Source organism: Natator depressus, chromosome 12 (assembly GCF_965152275.1).
Source record: "Natator depressus isolate rNatDep1 chromosome 12, rNatDep2.hap1, whole genome shotgun sequence".
Classification (NCBI taxonomy): Eukaryota; Metazoa; Chordata; order Testudines; family Cheloniidae; genus Natator; species Natator depressus.
In genome coordinates this window covers 19,557,280-19,574,420 of record NC_134245.1, presented here as the reverse complement: position 1 = coordinate 19,574,420, position 17,141 = coordinate 19,557,280, and the positions used below count along the sequence as shown (strand labels likewise).

The 17,141-nt window shown below is 40.7% G+C and overlaps 1 protein-coding gene across 3 annotated transcripts in view; it reads right to left on the bottom strand.

Moving 5' to 3' along the window:
- The window catches only part of MYLK3 (myosin light chain kinase 3), a 62,531-nt gene that overhangs the window by 34,659 nt on the left and 10,731 nt on the right, over positions 1–17,141 (bottom strand). Inside the window, exon 1 of one of the 3 annotated variants that reach the window (XM_074968676.1) lies at positions 2,971–3,734. The exons of the other annotated variants lie outside the window; for them this stretch is intronic. Coding sequence (XP_074824777.1) covers positions 2,971–3,489 — 519 coding nt within the window. The 5' untranslated portion in view covers positions 3,490–3,734. Of the gene's footprint in view, positions 1–2,970; positions 3,735–17,141 lie in introns of those variants that run through there. 3 annotated transcript variants of the gene reach the window in all.

Sequence of the window (17,141 nt, the reverse complement as noted above, 5' to 3'; positions counted from 1 at the left end):
TTAACAAAAGACTCATTGAAACCACGTCGACTGTTCATCCTAGCTCTAATATTTAGCCAATGATAATGCAGACCATAGAAAAACATCAAAAAGTAGTGAAAATACATGTATTGGCTGGGAAAATATTAAATATTTGAACCAGAGAAAGGATAATTTAGAGTGGAGAATTGACCTGGTCTCCTACCCTACTCAACTACTGAGTGCGGCAACAAGCAAGAGCTTCTGAACCTCCTATATATTTGAACACACAATTCCAGTTGCATGCCTTTTGAAAATCAGGTCCCATTAATATTAGCATAAGGGGTTGAGGTGCTATGTGTGTTGACCTTGTATACCCCAATGTTGACATAGTATAATAAGCTTTTTTCCCTCTCCCCCCACCCCCCACTAAAAAAGTTTTCAAATGTCATTGACATTTTTAACTAAAACACTCAGTATGCCCATGACAATGGTGACACTGTGGGGATCTTTATTCTTGCTGAATCCCCTTCTGCAAACGAGACTGCCGTGGACCACAAATTCCAGCACTGTTTTTTGTAAGTCAAGAATCAGAAGTTTTAGACATTTACTTATTTTATGAATTTGAGGCCAACCCTGCAGTCTCACACAAACAGTCCGAAAGACGCCACTGAATCCTATTGTTGTGTCAGCAAGCAGCTACTTACAAAAATAAAAAAATAAGACCCCCTCCGTCACAGATTCATAAATTCGAAGAAGATGATCACAATGGTCCTTAGTCTAATCTCCTACACAACATAGCCATACAATTGCAACAAAATAATTCCTAGAGCAGATCTTTTAGAAAAAAACATCCAATCTTGATTTTAAAAAGTGTCAGTGATGGAGAATCTGCCATGCCTCGTGGTAAATTGTTCCAATGGTTAATTACTCTCACTGTTAAAAATTTACACTTTATTTCCAGTCTGAATTTGTTTAGCTTCAAATTCCAGCCATTGAATCATGGTACATGTTTCTCTGCTAGATTCCAGAGTCAGTTGTCAAATATTTGTTCCCCATGTAGACACTAATACATTGTAATCAGGTCACCCCTTAACCCTCTCTTTGTTAAACTAAATAGGTTGAGCTCATTGAATTTATCATTATAAGCCAAGTTTTCTAATCCTTTAATCACTCTTGTGGCTCTTCTTTGAGCCCTCTCCAATTTTTCAACATCTGTCCTGAACACATAGTAATGCTGGATAAAGCCACTGCTCTGGTATATGGTGCACTATTATAAAGAGATGGCTAGGAAGCAGAAACAAGCAAGTAAGTGGTTATTTTATTTGCAACTGTAGTGCAAAAAGCCTTCTGGAACCCTTTGGGTTTTAAATTAAGTTCCTTATGCTCCAGTTTTACAATGTATAACAAACAAATGAAGGGATGTGGCTGGTTAATTAACGTTGCCCACCTGTCCAATATGTATTTGCTTTCCTATAGTAGACTATAACCACATATGAGTTGTCTCTCGTGCATCACAGCCACCCTACCTTTAAAATCCCTCTTAAAAACATCTTTCTTCCAATAAGTCTTTCAGTGAATGTAGCAAAGAAAGAAATTTAAAAACTAGTTTACCATTTTGAAGTTGTTCTTTACCTGGCCATCTAGCATACTATGTACTTGTCTGTCGAATTTGGAGAGTACACCCTATGAAGCAGGATCCTAGCTGTCTCCAGGTATTACATAGTTCCAAGCACATTGCAAGTGCTAGTAATAATCATATTTTTAAACCTAAAGCACATCAATTTTTAGAACGCTTTTTTCACGTCTCCTACTATTGTACCACACTTCAGTTGGAACAGACAGCAAGTACTGGCACCATGTAAATGTCTGACAGGGTTTTTCAGTGATCTCAACACAGTTTCCACTGGAAATTTAACCAAAAAAAAAAAAAAAAATCTCACAATCTGGTTCAATTGTCAGCCTCTGAAAGAGTAGTGGTTCTTCATATCTGTAAAGAGATGGACTGTTAGAGCTGCATCTGAAAATTGGCACAACACCCTCCTGATCTATACTGAGGTCTATTACAGTCTCATTTTTGTAAGAGCTCAAATTCACATTCCACCCATATATTTTAATTGTTGTTTTTTTCAAGTTATTTTGATTTGATTTTTGATTTTCAAGTTATAAAGCCAGGAGCATTCACAGAGTATTCAAATAATTCCATTGCAAGTAGAGTCATTCCTAATGCAATAATGTTTTTACCACCCCATGTTATGAGATCCCCAGGAATGAGACCATGTCCCACAAACACCTCATTGTGCAGATTATTCTTTGTTTCTCATGATGGGACACAAATAGTAGTGAATGATGACAAACAAGACTCAGTGAAACAACAGATATTCATTATAAGTGCCAGTTCATTTTTTTAAAAAGAAAACTAATGAATTCCAAAATATCCTACTGACACTACAAACCATTTCCCGCTCATTATGCTTCATAATTAAGAAATGGTTATGAGTTAGTGTCCTGCACTCACTGCCCTATTGATCCAATGATTCGATGAAGTCAATAGAATTGCACAGATGTAATTGGGAAGAATTAGGTCCATGTTCCATTGAAGTTACTGAAATTATATGAACATAAATGAGGGCAGATTTTGGCCCTTGATGCCTAAATTGTCACGATCAGTTAGAAAACAGAATCCCATTCTGTCACGTCACAGTACATTAACTATTTATTATTCTTCATCTAGGGCTGGATTCCGCAACTAACTTGGACATCATTGGCCAGGGTGTAACTGAGGGCAGATTTTGGCCCTTAAATTGTCAACTCCTTGATGCAGAGACCTAGTCTTTACACCTATTTGAAACCTTCCTATCATGTTTTGTGCCCTATACCATTTATTCTTATGCCTAATACTGAGAGAGGAAAGCCTGAAAACACACATGCATTATGTACAAAGTTAACAGAAAAGCCTGGAGCCCTTTTCCTTAACAAGAAAAGGATCGTGAACAGTAAAATAAAACTAACCTCCATGAGGATTTCAACCAGACTCCCTTTCTTCCAGGGTACAATGCCTCTCAGAATGAAATCCACTACTTTAGAATTTTTGAATGTCTCTCCCACAAATGTAATGACTTTATCCACAGTATCAACCATTTTTTCTATCTTTTCCAGCCTCTCCCTGTGCTTCAAGGCATCTTGCTGTGTAGCTCTCATCAGCTTCAGCATTTCTGAGCACGCATTTTCAGTCTCAAACGGGCAAACGCTGTCCCCAGGTTTCAGGCCTCTTTTTGCTGCATCCGTCTCAGCAGCGGATGCTTGGGATGCTGTTAACTTGTCGATGTTCTTTCCTAGGTCGTCAATGCCTCGGTTCACCTTCTGTAGCTTGCCATTCAGGTCTTCTTGGGAACTCAATAATTTATCTACCTTTTCACTCAAAAGATTCAATTTTTTGTCCATTGTGCTTAAGTGGTTCCCTCTTGCTGGCTGCAACCTAGCCACTGCATTTCCAGGCCCCTTTCCATGCTCCATGTTACCCTCAGACATTCTGCCCAGACAAGGAGCCAATGGCAGTGCGATTTACTTGGCTGCTCATTAAGTGTGTAAATTAAAGGGTCGTTCTCTGAAAGCTCATCTTCCTTAGTCACTTCCTTACCCTACAACCAAGGATAAATTCTTTGGCTTATTAGAGATGCTAGGAGCGTGTCATTGATCAGCCATTGTGTGAAAAGGTTTCATTTTTGCATTATCTGTTCCTTACTGTGTGCTTTCAATGAGGGAGTTAACTTGGCAATGGACTGTTTTTTCTTGGGCCCCCCTTGACGTCACAAAACCATTTAAAATTCTTTCTTGAGAGGCTGTTGATAGGCAAGCATCTTAACAATTGACTACGCCCAAGCGGATATCTCCGGGTGCGGGAAGGAGCAAGGATTTCATGCCAAGCCTTGTTTTCTGATATTGAAAAATACCCTTTAAAATGTTTCTCTTTTGCCACAGCAGAGAAGTATAAAAGTGAATTTAGTGGTGTCGTGCTAAGGCTGGGAAGATTTCAGCCTGGTAGAACACATGCATAACACCCAGCACAGACGCACGCTGTGCTCTTTAGGTTGGCTGGCACTTGAACTTAAAAATAGAGCACAATAATGACAATGATCTGAAATACGTATCTGGCACCAGGATGTCTCTGTCAACTGAAACGTCTAAAATTAAATTCTTTCTACAGTGCCATGAAAGTGCACAGTGTAAAAAAAAAAAAAAAGACAGTGAGGCATGTCACAATTGCTTTCATAATTGGCAGCAAAATAATTAGTCTGGAGTCCTTATTTGCTATTGATACACTTTTTTTTCTGAAGTGCATGAGTGCTGACACCACAAAAACAACCATTGTTCTTTGGAGAGAAGAGAAACCTCTGTTTAGGTTCATAGATAGCCCACACCATGGCAGAGCTGAGCACCTCACAAACAGTGGGTTTATCCTCACAGCGGCCCTGTGAGAAATGGAACTACAATTATTTCAGTGTCACAGATGGGGATCTGAGGCACAGAGCTTAAGCGACTTGTCTAAGGTTACAGAGGAAGTCTGTGGGAAAAGCATGAACCAAATCCAGATCTCCTCAGTCTCACTTCAGTGTTTCAGAGTGACCTTTCCTGTCTCCATACACAGTGAATTAAAGAAGTTCTGGTCTTTCACACCAGTCAGTGTTTGGGCCTGACCCCAAGAATGATGGCACATCATAATTCCCACTGAAATCAATGGGGTTTGAAGTGCTTAGCACCACTTCTGATCTGACTTTTCAGGGTGTGGGGAAAGTAATACTTTAGGTGAATTTAATTTTTCATTAGAAGTAGTTCTGGAAAGTAAAGTCCTCTATTTACCTACAGGAAAGATACAGTAGGGGGAATAACAATAGAAGCATCCCAACCAAATATACCAAACCAAATATACCAACCATCTTAACAATGTGCCACAACCTTTGCTCTGGAGGGACCACTTCTCTGAGTGAGAAAGTACATTTGTCTTCATGCCCACTATTCCCTTGGTCTGCCTGATAAGGCTCCAAGTAATTCCATTTGATGTGGTGAGTTCATGATGTCCACTAGGACCTGGTCACAGAGGTCACTAACTTGTTTCACAAAAGACACCAAACAGGCATCATATAATGATTTTCTGCCTGCCAGCCTGGGCTGGATTGAACACTGCGATAAGACTGTGTGTGAAATCCTGCCCCTTTGAAGTCTATGGGAGTTTTACCACTGACTTCAGCAGAGCCAAGATTTTACCCTTTGTTTACACTCCTGATCAAATCACTCCCCCATTGTTTTTTCACTGTGGTCTTGATTATATGGAAAAAGGCAAGTTTAGTATGTAATGGAGATTTCCCTTGAATCACGTGAGCTCCTCACAGTTTGACAAATGTCTCAGTCTCTGACATCATGAGGCACTCCAAATCAGAAAAGCACTAAATTCTAGCTCAGCTGCACATAGAGACTTGCACAGCACAGAGCTTTCCTATACCATGCCTGACTCCAGTTATTGACATCAAAGCCTTACTTGCAAGAGGACACCTACAATTTAAAATAAAGGTAAATACTGGAATTCCAGAGGAAGCTGGAAGTCGAGTGAATATGCTACATTTTTCTATGACTAATGAGTTAGATTCTGGAGCCCCCTACTTTCCAATCCAGGTCACACTTTGAAAACATCTTAGATATTTATGAGGTGACAGTTTCTTCTCCCAAAATGGGTCAGGTCAGTTTCCAAGAGTAAGAAAAATGGATGTTTAAAATTATACCCAATAAAGCACCTAAACAGTCTCATTATATGATTATTTAGTGATATTGCAAGAAAATTTTATTCTATAGGGGGAAAAAAATCAGAAATAGGATTTAAGGGTATATACTCCATTAACTCCCAATGCCATTAACTGAAGTTACATAACAAAATAATTGCAATGCTATTTGTTAGTGTAATCATGCTGTTCAAGAAGCAGAGCGTCTGAAAATCAAAGCACAAATCATAAATTAATGACACACAAATGCTGTCATATTGATTTTCGTGTCTTTAATTTGTTTTTTTGAAAATAAACCAAAGACTAGAAACAGAGCATAATGATTAATGAACAAAGATGTTTTGTTCACAGATCCAAGAAAAAAGCAATTAAGTCCAATACCATACTCCAGCAGACACATTTCCACTGTAACTAGATAAAACAGAGAGAAAGGAGAAAAGCTTCCTTTTTGCCTACATAAGGGGTTGCTATAGTTCCCTTAACTGAGGTGACAAAGTTAACAATGCATTGGCTAGTATGATTTAGCTCCAGTCTGAAGTAAATACATGCTGTGGCTCAGAAAGTTATGTAGGTTCCAAAACACTGATTGAATCATTAAAATGACTGGGAACTAATATAAAATGCTATTTCAGTAATCTAATCATTTATTAATTCAGTAAAACAGATAGCCACAACTTTAGTTAAGCACACATGAGATTTTGAACATAAAAACTCTCATTCAGCTCAGGAACTCTGCCCATGTGTTAAATATTTTAGATGCCTTGAATTAAATACATTCATGTAGCACCAGCATTCCAGCAAAATATATTTCGAGATTAAATTCTATCAAGTGCACAAACAGTAGGTTTTGCTAGGAATTTCTTTACAAATAACATCTAACTTTGCACTGTTATGGAAAAAGAAAACAAAAAGGCACTAAAGAGTTCAGAATGCCTTTGTTTTGGTATATTTAAATCAGACAGTTAGTAACAAATACTTGAAAATGGAGGTCTAGGTACAAACAGGCAGGTACTATCACATACCTACCTTTGTGCACAAATACACATAATTACCATGACTGCATTATCACAGTAATTGTGCATGCAGTTGTGATAATATGTAAATACAAACATAGGTGCACAATTGCACGCATGTATGTTTGGAGGTGCAGTTCTACCCAATGGAAGATGTGGCCCTTATTAAACTTAACTGAATGTTTCACAAACGAAATTCCTTTGGTTTGGCATGGCAAACTAAACACCTATATTAGTAATGTCCCATCATCATTTATGAATGATTACTGTTGTGTTTACCAGAAAATAGCTGCTTACATGGAGTAAATGAAAGGCAGTTTTCAATTACAATTTCAATTTCAATTTAGGATAGGCTGGTAAATTAGATGAACTCTTGGGGGCTACTTAACTTACAACAGGGTGGGAGAGGGTGAGTGGGCCACAGTGGCCACCAGCAGAGGCAGAATCCAGGCTGCTCAACCATGGCAAAAAGTGACATTTGCCCCTCTCTGTCTGGGCTGTGCCTTCAGGTGGCACAGCACAGAATCTGTCCCATTATACTTACCAGAAAGCTTAATCCTATCAGGGGTGCAAGAAAGCAGCACAGTACAGAGGATGTCTAGCTCTATGTAATATGCACTCCCTGCCAATGCTGTCTCATGCATAGAAGGGTGAAACATGACCACAGACTTGTCCCATCCACACGTGCCCTTTTAGCTAACAATAATGCTACTTAGCTCCCATCCGTTGTGTGCCCATGTGCAGCCAGCCAAATTATGCTCTTCTGCTGCCTCGGGGGTTGGAGAACATGGGGGGAAAGCATAATTTGTCCCGGAATTTCTAGCCTATAGTGAGAAGTTTCAAATGACTGCCACGTCAGAGCTTATTAAATTCAGCTGGGTCAATTAATGTTAGTGCTACATATGTGCAGTAGATCCAGTAGGTAACAACGCATTCAGTTCTGGGAGTTATTTAGTAAAGAACTATATTCACAAACTGAATTAAAAGTTGATGAAAAAAGAAAATTAATTGGACCAATGGATTTGGCTGGTTATTTTGTCTTTGGAAGGATAACGTTCAGACACTGGTAGGAATCCTTCACTCATTTCACTTGGAATGACAATAGCACATATTTTTTAATCAAGAATTTGGTTTAGCGCTAAATTTTGCATTTTGCTTGAGTAGAGCTAGGAAGGCACTCACTTCCACTAAGGCCATGTCTACACTACCACTTTTGTCGGTATAACTTATGGCACTCAGGGGTGTGAAAACACACACCCCTGAACGACATAAGTTACACTGACAGAAGTGCCAGTGTGCACAGTGCTATGTCAGCGGGAGAGCGTCTCCTGCCAACATAGCTACTGCCACTTGTGGAGGTGGTTTTATTATGTCAACGGGAGAGCTCACTCCCGCTAGCATAGAGCGGCTACACAAGCAATCTTATAGTGGCGCAGCTGCATCAGTACAGTTGTGCCACTGTAAGCTCGCTAGTGTAGACATAAAAAAACCCTTCAACACATTTTTTAAAATACATTTAAATCACTGGACTTCATATTGTAAAGCATTGTGTGAAAATTTTTGGATAACACAAAAAAAAAGTAAATTACCATCAAAGGCTGAGTTATAGTTAATTAAAAACTTACTTTGCCATTGGCAGGGTCTACCACCAATAGAAATAATACTTATCACTTACAAATTACCATTATATGATGACAACCTTCTCTCCCCCCGAAATGTGAATCATCTTAAAGTGACATACCAATACTTAACAATGGTGAAGAGTCCCAGACTTGTGTATTGTAGTTCTCTGCTTATCTTCAAGCCAAAGTATATGGTCAGCAGTGAGCCAAACTGCTCAGCTAGTGTTCTGCACCTTAACCCAGAAGCAGCATTTAACTTCCTGCTAGCACCATTTATCCCAATTGACCTCTAATGACGTTTCTCCTGAATGGTAACAAATGAGTACCAGGATTTTGCAGAATAGCCTACTGCTCTCCCTCCATTACAAGCTGGAGGGACTGAAAAGACTGTTATAGTACTTTCTAAAGATTTCCATGCACTAACTAAGCCTCCCAGTAGGGAATGAAAGAGGTCAGATGTAGACAAGGGAAAAATTCAGCCCCAACAGAGACCAAAAATGAGCAGCCATGAGATGATTTTAACTTTAAGTCATTACTGTCATGGGCTGGATTTCAATCAACAGCCTAGCAGTAAAAGGGTTTTTATGACATTACCAATTGTCAAAGCCATTCTGGTATGATACACTTAAGTATTTTGTAATGCACTTATACATAAGGTAGAGTATGACTTACTCTACTTATGTCTCTTTAATCTACGTGGAACACAAGACCTTCACCACTGGCTCCCATCTTTGGAGTCTTAATTTCTTCCTATGTCATTTTAATAGCTTTCAGTTCTGTTTCTGTTGTGCATTTCCATGTTGCTCTTGGTCTACTTCATCTCCTCCTATCCTTAGGATTCCAGTCCAGAGCTTGGGTTATTAGGGTCTTTCCTCCACGTGTCCTAGCCATCTCTATTTTTGTACCATCATTTCGTGTCCTAACAGTTTGTTTCCTCCTCCAAACCTCTTCATATGTGATTTTTTTCCGACTATCTGATATTGAGGATTTGTCTAAGGCAGCTGTTTTAAAAACTTGGAGTTTAGCTAATAAGATCTTGATAAAGTTTCTAAGTGTCAGTGCCTTATAGTAAGACAGACTTTACAGTGGTGTTAAATATTTGAAGTTTGGTTTGATGGTCAAGGTTTCTGTTTCTCCAGTGTTGCAAGGGCACATCTGGCTTTTGTTATTAGGTAAAGCTTACTTCAAAATAATTCACAGATCCAATTTATTGTAATAAATTAGGAAATCTTAAGATTCCCTAGACATTCTTGATATGTTTTTTCTTACATTAACTTTTTTTTTTAAACCTCTGAAAACCATCTTGAAAACTCTGCAGTTGATATAGTAACTTACAAAACACCCTCTTGTCAGCTCTGGCCATTGCTTTGCCTTTCCAAACAAATGGACCTGAAATGTAATGCTATTAGGTGTTTGCTCAGTTAAGTACTGTGACAGGGTCAAGCCAGATGGCTACAGGAGTGTGGTGGAAGGTAGATACATTAGCCCCAGATTAAGCAGGTCCCTTTTCCCTGGGTAAGATAACAGGGACTATTCCAGAACAATCAGGAACCTGCTAGACCCAATTAAGGCAAGCAGGCTAATTAGGACACCTGGAGCCAATCAGGAGGCTACTAGAACCAATTAAGGCAGGTAGGCTAATCAGGGCACCTGGTTAAAAGAAAGACCTCCCTTCAGTTAGGGAGAGGCATATAAGGAGCTGGGAGTGAAAGGACGTGCTGCTGGAGGACTGAGGAATACAAATGCCATCAGGAAGAAGGTCCTGTGGTGAGGACAAAGAAGGTGTTGGTGGGAGGTCATGGGGAAGAGACCCAGGGAGTTATAGTTGTCACACAGCTGTTACAGGAGACATTGTAGACAGCTGCGATCCACAGGACCCTGGGCTGGAACCCAGAGCAGAGGGCAGGCCCAGGTTCCTCCCATTCTCCCAACTCCCTATTTGTCACAACAGGAGTTCACCTGGACTGTGAGTCATATCAGAGGGGAAGGTCTCAGGCCTGTCCCCAACCCACTAGGTGGGATAACAGAGACTACAGAGATTGTTCTCCTTCCTTTTCTCCCATGCTGGCCAGTGATGAGGTTAGCTGAGTGAATGGCAGGTTTGAGCCAGTGGCAAAAGTGGCCAAACTGAGGGCTGCAAATCCGCCGGAAAGCGCAGGACCCACCAAAGCGGAGGAGGAACTTTGTCGCAGTACACATATGATCTCAGAATCATTAACAATATTTTAAAAGAAATGTACATTTGGAAGCTCCTGAAAGTTCTTTAACAGATTACTTTAACAGATGGATTATGATGTCTCGATTACATGAAACTCCACAGGAGGTGATCAGATATTTCTAGATAACACTGTTTAGTATTTTCATGCATGACTGAAAAAGATATTCTAATGCTTTCCTCTAGGCTATTTTGCCTCTCAGAAGGCAGACTGACCAACAGAACACCTGTTAATGGTTCATATTCACTGACTTTGCCCTACAGCTTATTCTCACACAGGAGTCCGATATCAACAGCAAGCCGGAGGATTAATGTATCTTTCATTTTCAGCCTTTTCATTTTTTTTCCAGACAGCTGCACTAATATTCACTGAAAAAATTCAAGACAGCATGTAATGTTCTTCTTCAGTTGGGTACATTTATGTTCCCCTGTGTTTTCACATTCCAGTTACATCTTCATTCAAGTGGATCTCCTCTGAAAAGTGAATGTAAAAATGGCACTGCTGGGTTCCGACATTTATTATTTTCCAGTGACTCCATATCAGATGTGGTCAGTTTACAGTTTATATTAAAAAATGCTTAATCTAACTGCCAGCCATACAAATTTAATCTGGGATTTGGGAGGTGAGCTGAGTTATTTTCTTTCTCACTACTAACCGGAATTCTGCCAGCTATGAAGACCTGTTATGCTTTTGTGGGTTTCCACAGGTAACTGATTGGAAGCCATTAAACACTGATGATGATGATGATGATACACAAGAAGAAAAATGATACTACTCACTCCATTAGTTGTGTAAGCTCTGCAGTAAGGCCAACATGAGTAAAAAGGAGTAAAAAGCAGGTTTGTTGAGTAAGAAGGTGGTCTTTTCTAGATGGTCAAGTTTCAGAGTAAAATAGCACTCATATATCTGGGTCTTGCTCCAAAACCCATGGAAGTTAATGCAAAGACTCTCACAGACTCCAACATGCTTTGGATCAGATCACCGAGAAAGGTCTCCAAATTGCCAGCAATATGTTCACTACTTGAACTGCTGGAAATCACCATCTTTGCATTGCGTTTGGTATTATGCTTTATTTACCTTCTAATCTGGAGAAAACAACAAGGTATTTCATCTTATATGCACATTTGAATTCAGAAATTTTAAAATCAAGCTATTTTAAAGTGTTTGAATTTAATGCTGCAATAAGCAAGTTTTCTAGCAAGTGACATGGATCTTTTTATGTGGCATCTCCAATACAGGATGTATGCAACAACAGAACCCCATTCTAAACAATCTTCTGTTAATCTGTTTGTGGCTGAATAGTCCTTTTGATCGTCCCAGGATCCACTCCATCATCCATCCAAGATCATCTTTTTCCTGCCTCATGTTCTGCCATTAACTTTCCCTCCCAGTGCCCATAAATATACACTACCCATTGAACCCCTGAAAATGTGACCTGCAAATCAAATCTTTCTTTTCATAAATTCTCTTGTCTAGCATTTGATGACTTCTAGTCATCTCCAATAATGGAGATTACATTGGTCATTTAATCACAATGCTTTGAACCAACTAATTTTGTATAACCCTCAACAGTGTCTTGATACAGTTTGCAAAATCACTGAAAAAAACATGTAGCAATGTTATAACTTTCCAATGTTTAGCTAACTCATCGGGGTTTATCTGTACCAAGACAGCTGTTAACACATTACTGTGGGAATATACTACCTCCATGATGATTCTTCTTGCTTATCCATTTGTTTTTTCAGTAAAAATAGAAGGAATTGCTACAGCACCATCAGATCCTCTTCCATCAATGGTTACTGAGAAATCTCTATAACCAGCTTGGTGGACTATTTATGTAAGTTTAATTTTCAGAAGTGTTTGTGCATTCTGGGTACTTAACTTGACACATACAGCATCTGATTTTCAGAGATAATGAACACCGACTACGCCAACTGACCTCCAAATCAGGCTTGATGCATTTCAAGTTGGGCACCAAAAATGAAAGGTCCCAAAGTTAGTGTCCAATTTTGAAAATGTAACCCTTAAATTCATGGTGTGAACTCCAATACCAGACCACTCCAAGGCCAGACTCCACACCACATTAGGTTAATAATGTGTTCAATATCACCCATAAAATGGTGGACATATTCAGATGGTTATTTCTCATAATTGGACTAGACTTGGGAGTGCCACTATATGGTTTTGGAAAAGTTTACCAATAGACTTATTGTAATATAGAGATTAATTCCAAGCTGCACCATAACTTGAGCAAACTTGTATCAAATTGTCTCTTCCTCACATTTCCACCCCGCACATAGCAGTATCATTTTGTGTTAACAGCTTTTTTATTTTAACATGAATTTTTGATAAAGATATGCATGAGTTTTACTCTTCTCACTAATAACAGAATATCTATACTACTGACATTACAGAGAAAGTGTCTCTTACTTGCCATCTTTTCTATAATGAAATTTTTGTGTTCTGTGGCATATTCATTTGCTGATTTAGATCTCTGTGGCATTTTGATCAGATGTCATTCACAAGTACAGGAATAATTGATCAGTTCAGTTGGGGCTTAGTCTCAATAATGCATGATGAGTAACAAGCAGTTCTGTAAAAAGGATTGAGAGTAAGAGTCTAACACTGGCGGATTTTGCAAGCTTCTCCCCATCAAAGAGAAAAAAACCTTAGGCCAGTGGCCATCACCAGTGAAGGTTAAAAAACCTGGCACTGTATCTTCTTTGAAATACAAAATGCTGTATCCATTACTGGAGACCGTGAAAAGGTCTGGAGATAATTTCACAATCATTTTAGGAAAGTAAAAACAAAAAAAATATAGAAAACATAATAAAGGATGTCATCTTTAGAGTAGTTTAGAAAAAACAAACACACACCAGCCTCCAAGCCTTGCTATAGCAACAGCAGGAAGGCAATGCAATTGTGTTGCTTATTAAAGCAGATGCTCTAAAAACCTTTGGCTGTGAATACGGTTTGAATTAGAGCTCCAGTGATGTGTGTCAGAGCATCACAATCCTTTTTCTCTTTCCCATTTGAAGTTAATACCCCATGGAGGTTAAACAATAAATAAATAAACCCTAAGCAACAACATTTCTTAGTGCTTGTGCAGGCCTTTACATTTTAAAAGCACTGTGTACACACTAATCACTCCTCACAACTTTCCTCTGACACTGGATAACATTAACAACCCTCTTTTTACAGGTGGAGAAGTAGGCACAGAAGGGATATACAAAGTCATTGTCAGAGCTGGGATCAGCATGCATGAATTCCTGGTTCCTAACCATTACTCAACCCACTAGACCATGCTGTCATAACCCAACTTCTAATACACCCCTGAACACTTGGGCTAGTCTATTTTTATGTGAGTTAAGCAAGTGCAGTCTCATTGGTGTCATGGGGAGAAGAACTAATACGATGCCTGTCTACAAATGTAACCCCAAATTATATGGTCTTCTTTTGCCATCATGCTGCATTGCAAGCACATGCTACCACTCAGTGTGGGTGGAGTTGACATTACTGCTTTCTGTGTCCCTGTACCTGCACAGAAAGTTGGAGGGAGGAGCCCAGGCTGCAGAAGGGAAGAGTCTGGAGGAGATACACAAAGTCAATCTATATGCACATGGCATGAACACTAGCTGCAGATGCAGCATCTATATTGTCATAAAAATAAAGGGAAGGGTAACCACCTGTCTGTATACAGTGCTGTAAAATCCCTCCTGGCCAGACGCAAAACCCTTTCACCTGTAAAGGGTTAAGAAGCTAAGATAACTTCGCTGGCACCTGACCAAAATGACCAATGAGGAGACAAGATACTTTCAAATATGGAGGGGGCAGAACAAAGGGTCTGTCTATCTGTGTGATGCTTTTGCTGGGAACAGATCAGGAATGCAGCCCTACAACTGTTAGTTAGTAAGTAATCTAGCTAGAAATGTGTTAAATTTCCTTTTGTTTAATGGCTGTTAAAATAAGATGTACTGAATGGAATGTATATTCCTGTTTTTGTGTCTTTTTGTAACTTAAGGTTTTGCCTAGAGGGATTCTCTATGTTTTGAATCTGATTACCCTGTAAGATATTTACCATCCTGATTTTACAGAGGTGATTCTTTTACCTTTTCTTTAATTAAAATTCTTCTTTTAAGAACCTGATTGATTTTTCATTGTTCTTAAGATCCAAGTGTTTGGGTCTGTGTTCACCTGTACAAATTGGTGAGGATTTTTATCAAGCCTTCCCCAGGAAAGGGGGTGTAGGGCTTCGGGGGGATATTTTGGGGGAAGACGTCTCCAAGTGGGCTCTTTCCCTGTTCTTTGTTTAACACGTTTGGTGGTGGCAGCATAGGGTTCAAGGACAAGGCAAAGTTGTACCTTGGGGAAGTTTTTAACCTAAGCTGGTAAGAATAAGCTTGGGGGTCTTTCATGTAGGTCCCCACATGTGTACCCTAGAGTTCAGAGTGGGGAAGGAACCTCGACATATATAAATAGTTCTCTAGAGCATGTTTAGTTTTAGAAACATGGAGTTATTACCCAGAACACAGTAAATGAAACAAGGTGGCAGAGGTCAATCTAGCAAGAACCACAGAAGAGTGTACAAACAACAATCAAATGTATCAGCACCTAGAAACAGAGCCAGCAGGCAGCAAGGAGGGACTAGGACCACTAGGAATGCTGGATTTCCAAATAACATATTTGCAGATGCATGAAAGCAGTGGAAACAAGAACTGAATCTGCATCCAGAGCTGACCATGGGGGATAAAAAGGAGAACATGAAGGCAAAATCTTTTTTTACTATTTCAGTTGGAGCAAGGGGAGGATGAGAAGTGAATGAGACACTATTTCCAGGAATAATGGCTGAAACACTGGAACAGCTGATAAAGGAGATGGATAAGTACTGTAACCACAGACAGAGTGAGACTGCAGAGAGATACTGGATTTTTTTTATCCTGAAACCAAGAAGCAGAAACGTACTTACATTACAGAGCTGAGAATCTTGGTGTCCACATGTAACTTAGGAGACATTAAAGATTCCCTATTAAAGACAGGGTTGTTTGTGGGACATATTATCACACTTTACAAGAGAGATTATTGAGACACACAGATCTCACCCTAGAGAAATGCCTCCAAATAGCAAGGGCAGCTGAACTGTCCAGGGAAAGGATCAAAACAACAACAGCCATTAGTACAGAACAAGAACGGGATCAAGTTCAGGGAACCCAGGAAGTAGGATAGAGACAGACTGACTGAGAATGCAGGTATCATAGTCTAGTGCATGTATTGTGGAAAGCAATATGAAAGGCATAAAGAAAAGTGCCAGCAATGGTATAAAGGGTGGGGAAAACAGAACCACTTTCAAGCGTTGCAGCTATCCCAGAAAGAAATTTGCACATAGAGCCCTGACAGGCTCAGAGAGGGGATACGACTCAGATAGAAAAGTTGCAACTGGGTGTGCTATTTAGAATGGAACAATTCCATCAGTTCACTTGTGAGCACAAGGTGGAGATGCAGTCAGATCACAAGCCATGAGAAAGCATCATGAACAAGCCACTGCTGAGTGCGCCCCAGTGACTACCATGCATGTTACTGACACTCCAGGGTTATGATGTGAGGATAAGGCACTGGGAGGGCAGATACAATGAGCAGCGTATACCTTCCAGAATACCACACAGGCTGCTGTATGGAATAGGAGATAGAGCCTATCAGTATGCTACAATACCTTTTCATCTCTAATGGGAGGCTCCAGGCAACCCAACAAAGCATCTAATAGGAGGGGGTGCTACTGGCTGTACAAACTTCACGCTCCTGGCCAGTTTACCAATGCCACAGGAGGTCATCCCTCCTCCTCACAGGGCGAGGGATGAGCTGTGAGTGCAAGATGGGATTTTGTTTGAAGCAGAGGCCCCAGGGCCTGCCTTATGGGTCGGTGACCGCCCAGGGCACTGTGGTAAGGAAGGCGCTGTGGTCAAGAGGCAAGGAGCAGGGCAGGTCTGGGGTGCAAGGCCACGGAAGAGAGTTTGGGGTGATGGGGGGGGGGAAAGGCAGGGGAGCCCAGGGGTGATAGGGGGTGCAGAGCCTGGGGAGGCAGCAGGGGCAAAGAGCAATGGAGGGACAGGTTGGGAGCCTGGGAAGGCAGCAGGATCCAGGGGCAATGGGGAGAGCCCAGGAAGGTAGCAGGACCTGGGTTCAGTGGGGGAAGGGTGGGGAGCCCAGGGAGGCAGCAGGGGCCTGGGGTGATGGGGGAATGGATGTGGAGGCAGTGGGGGCGAGGGGCAATGGGGGGAGGGCCAGGGGTGGCAGTGGGGGTTGGGGCAATGGGGGGAGCCTGGGGAGGCAGCAGGGGGTCAGGGGCAATGGGTGGGTAGCTCAGGGAGGCAGCGGGGGCCTGGGCTACCAAAATACAAGTTTGCCCAAGGCACCATTTTCCCTAAGGCCAGCCCTGGGAGGCCCAGTATGACACCATTCAACAGATCAAAGACAGCAACATGATGGAAGCAAGTCCCCCACCAACAGTGATGACAGAGAAGTGGGAGATAGGCTTGAAGACCAGCGTACTTGAAGGACTATGAG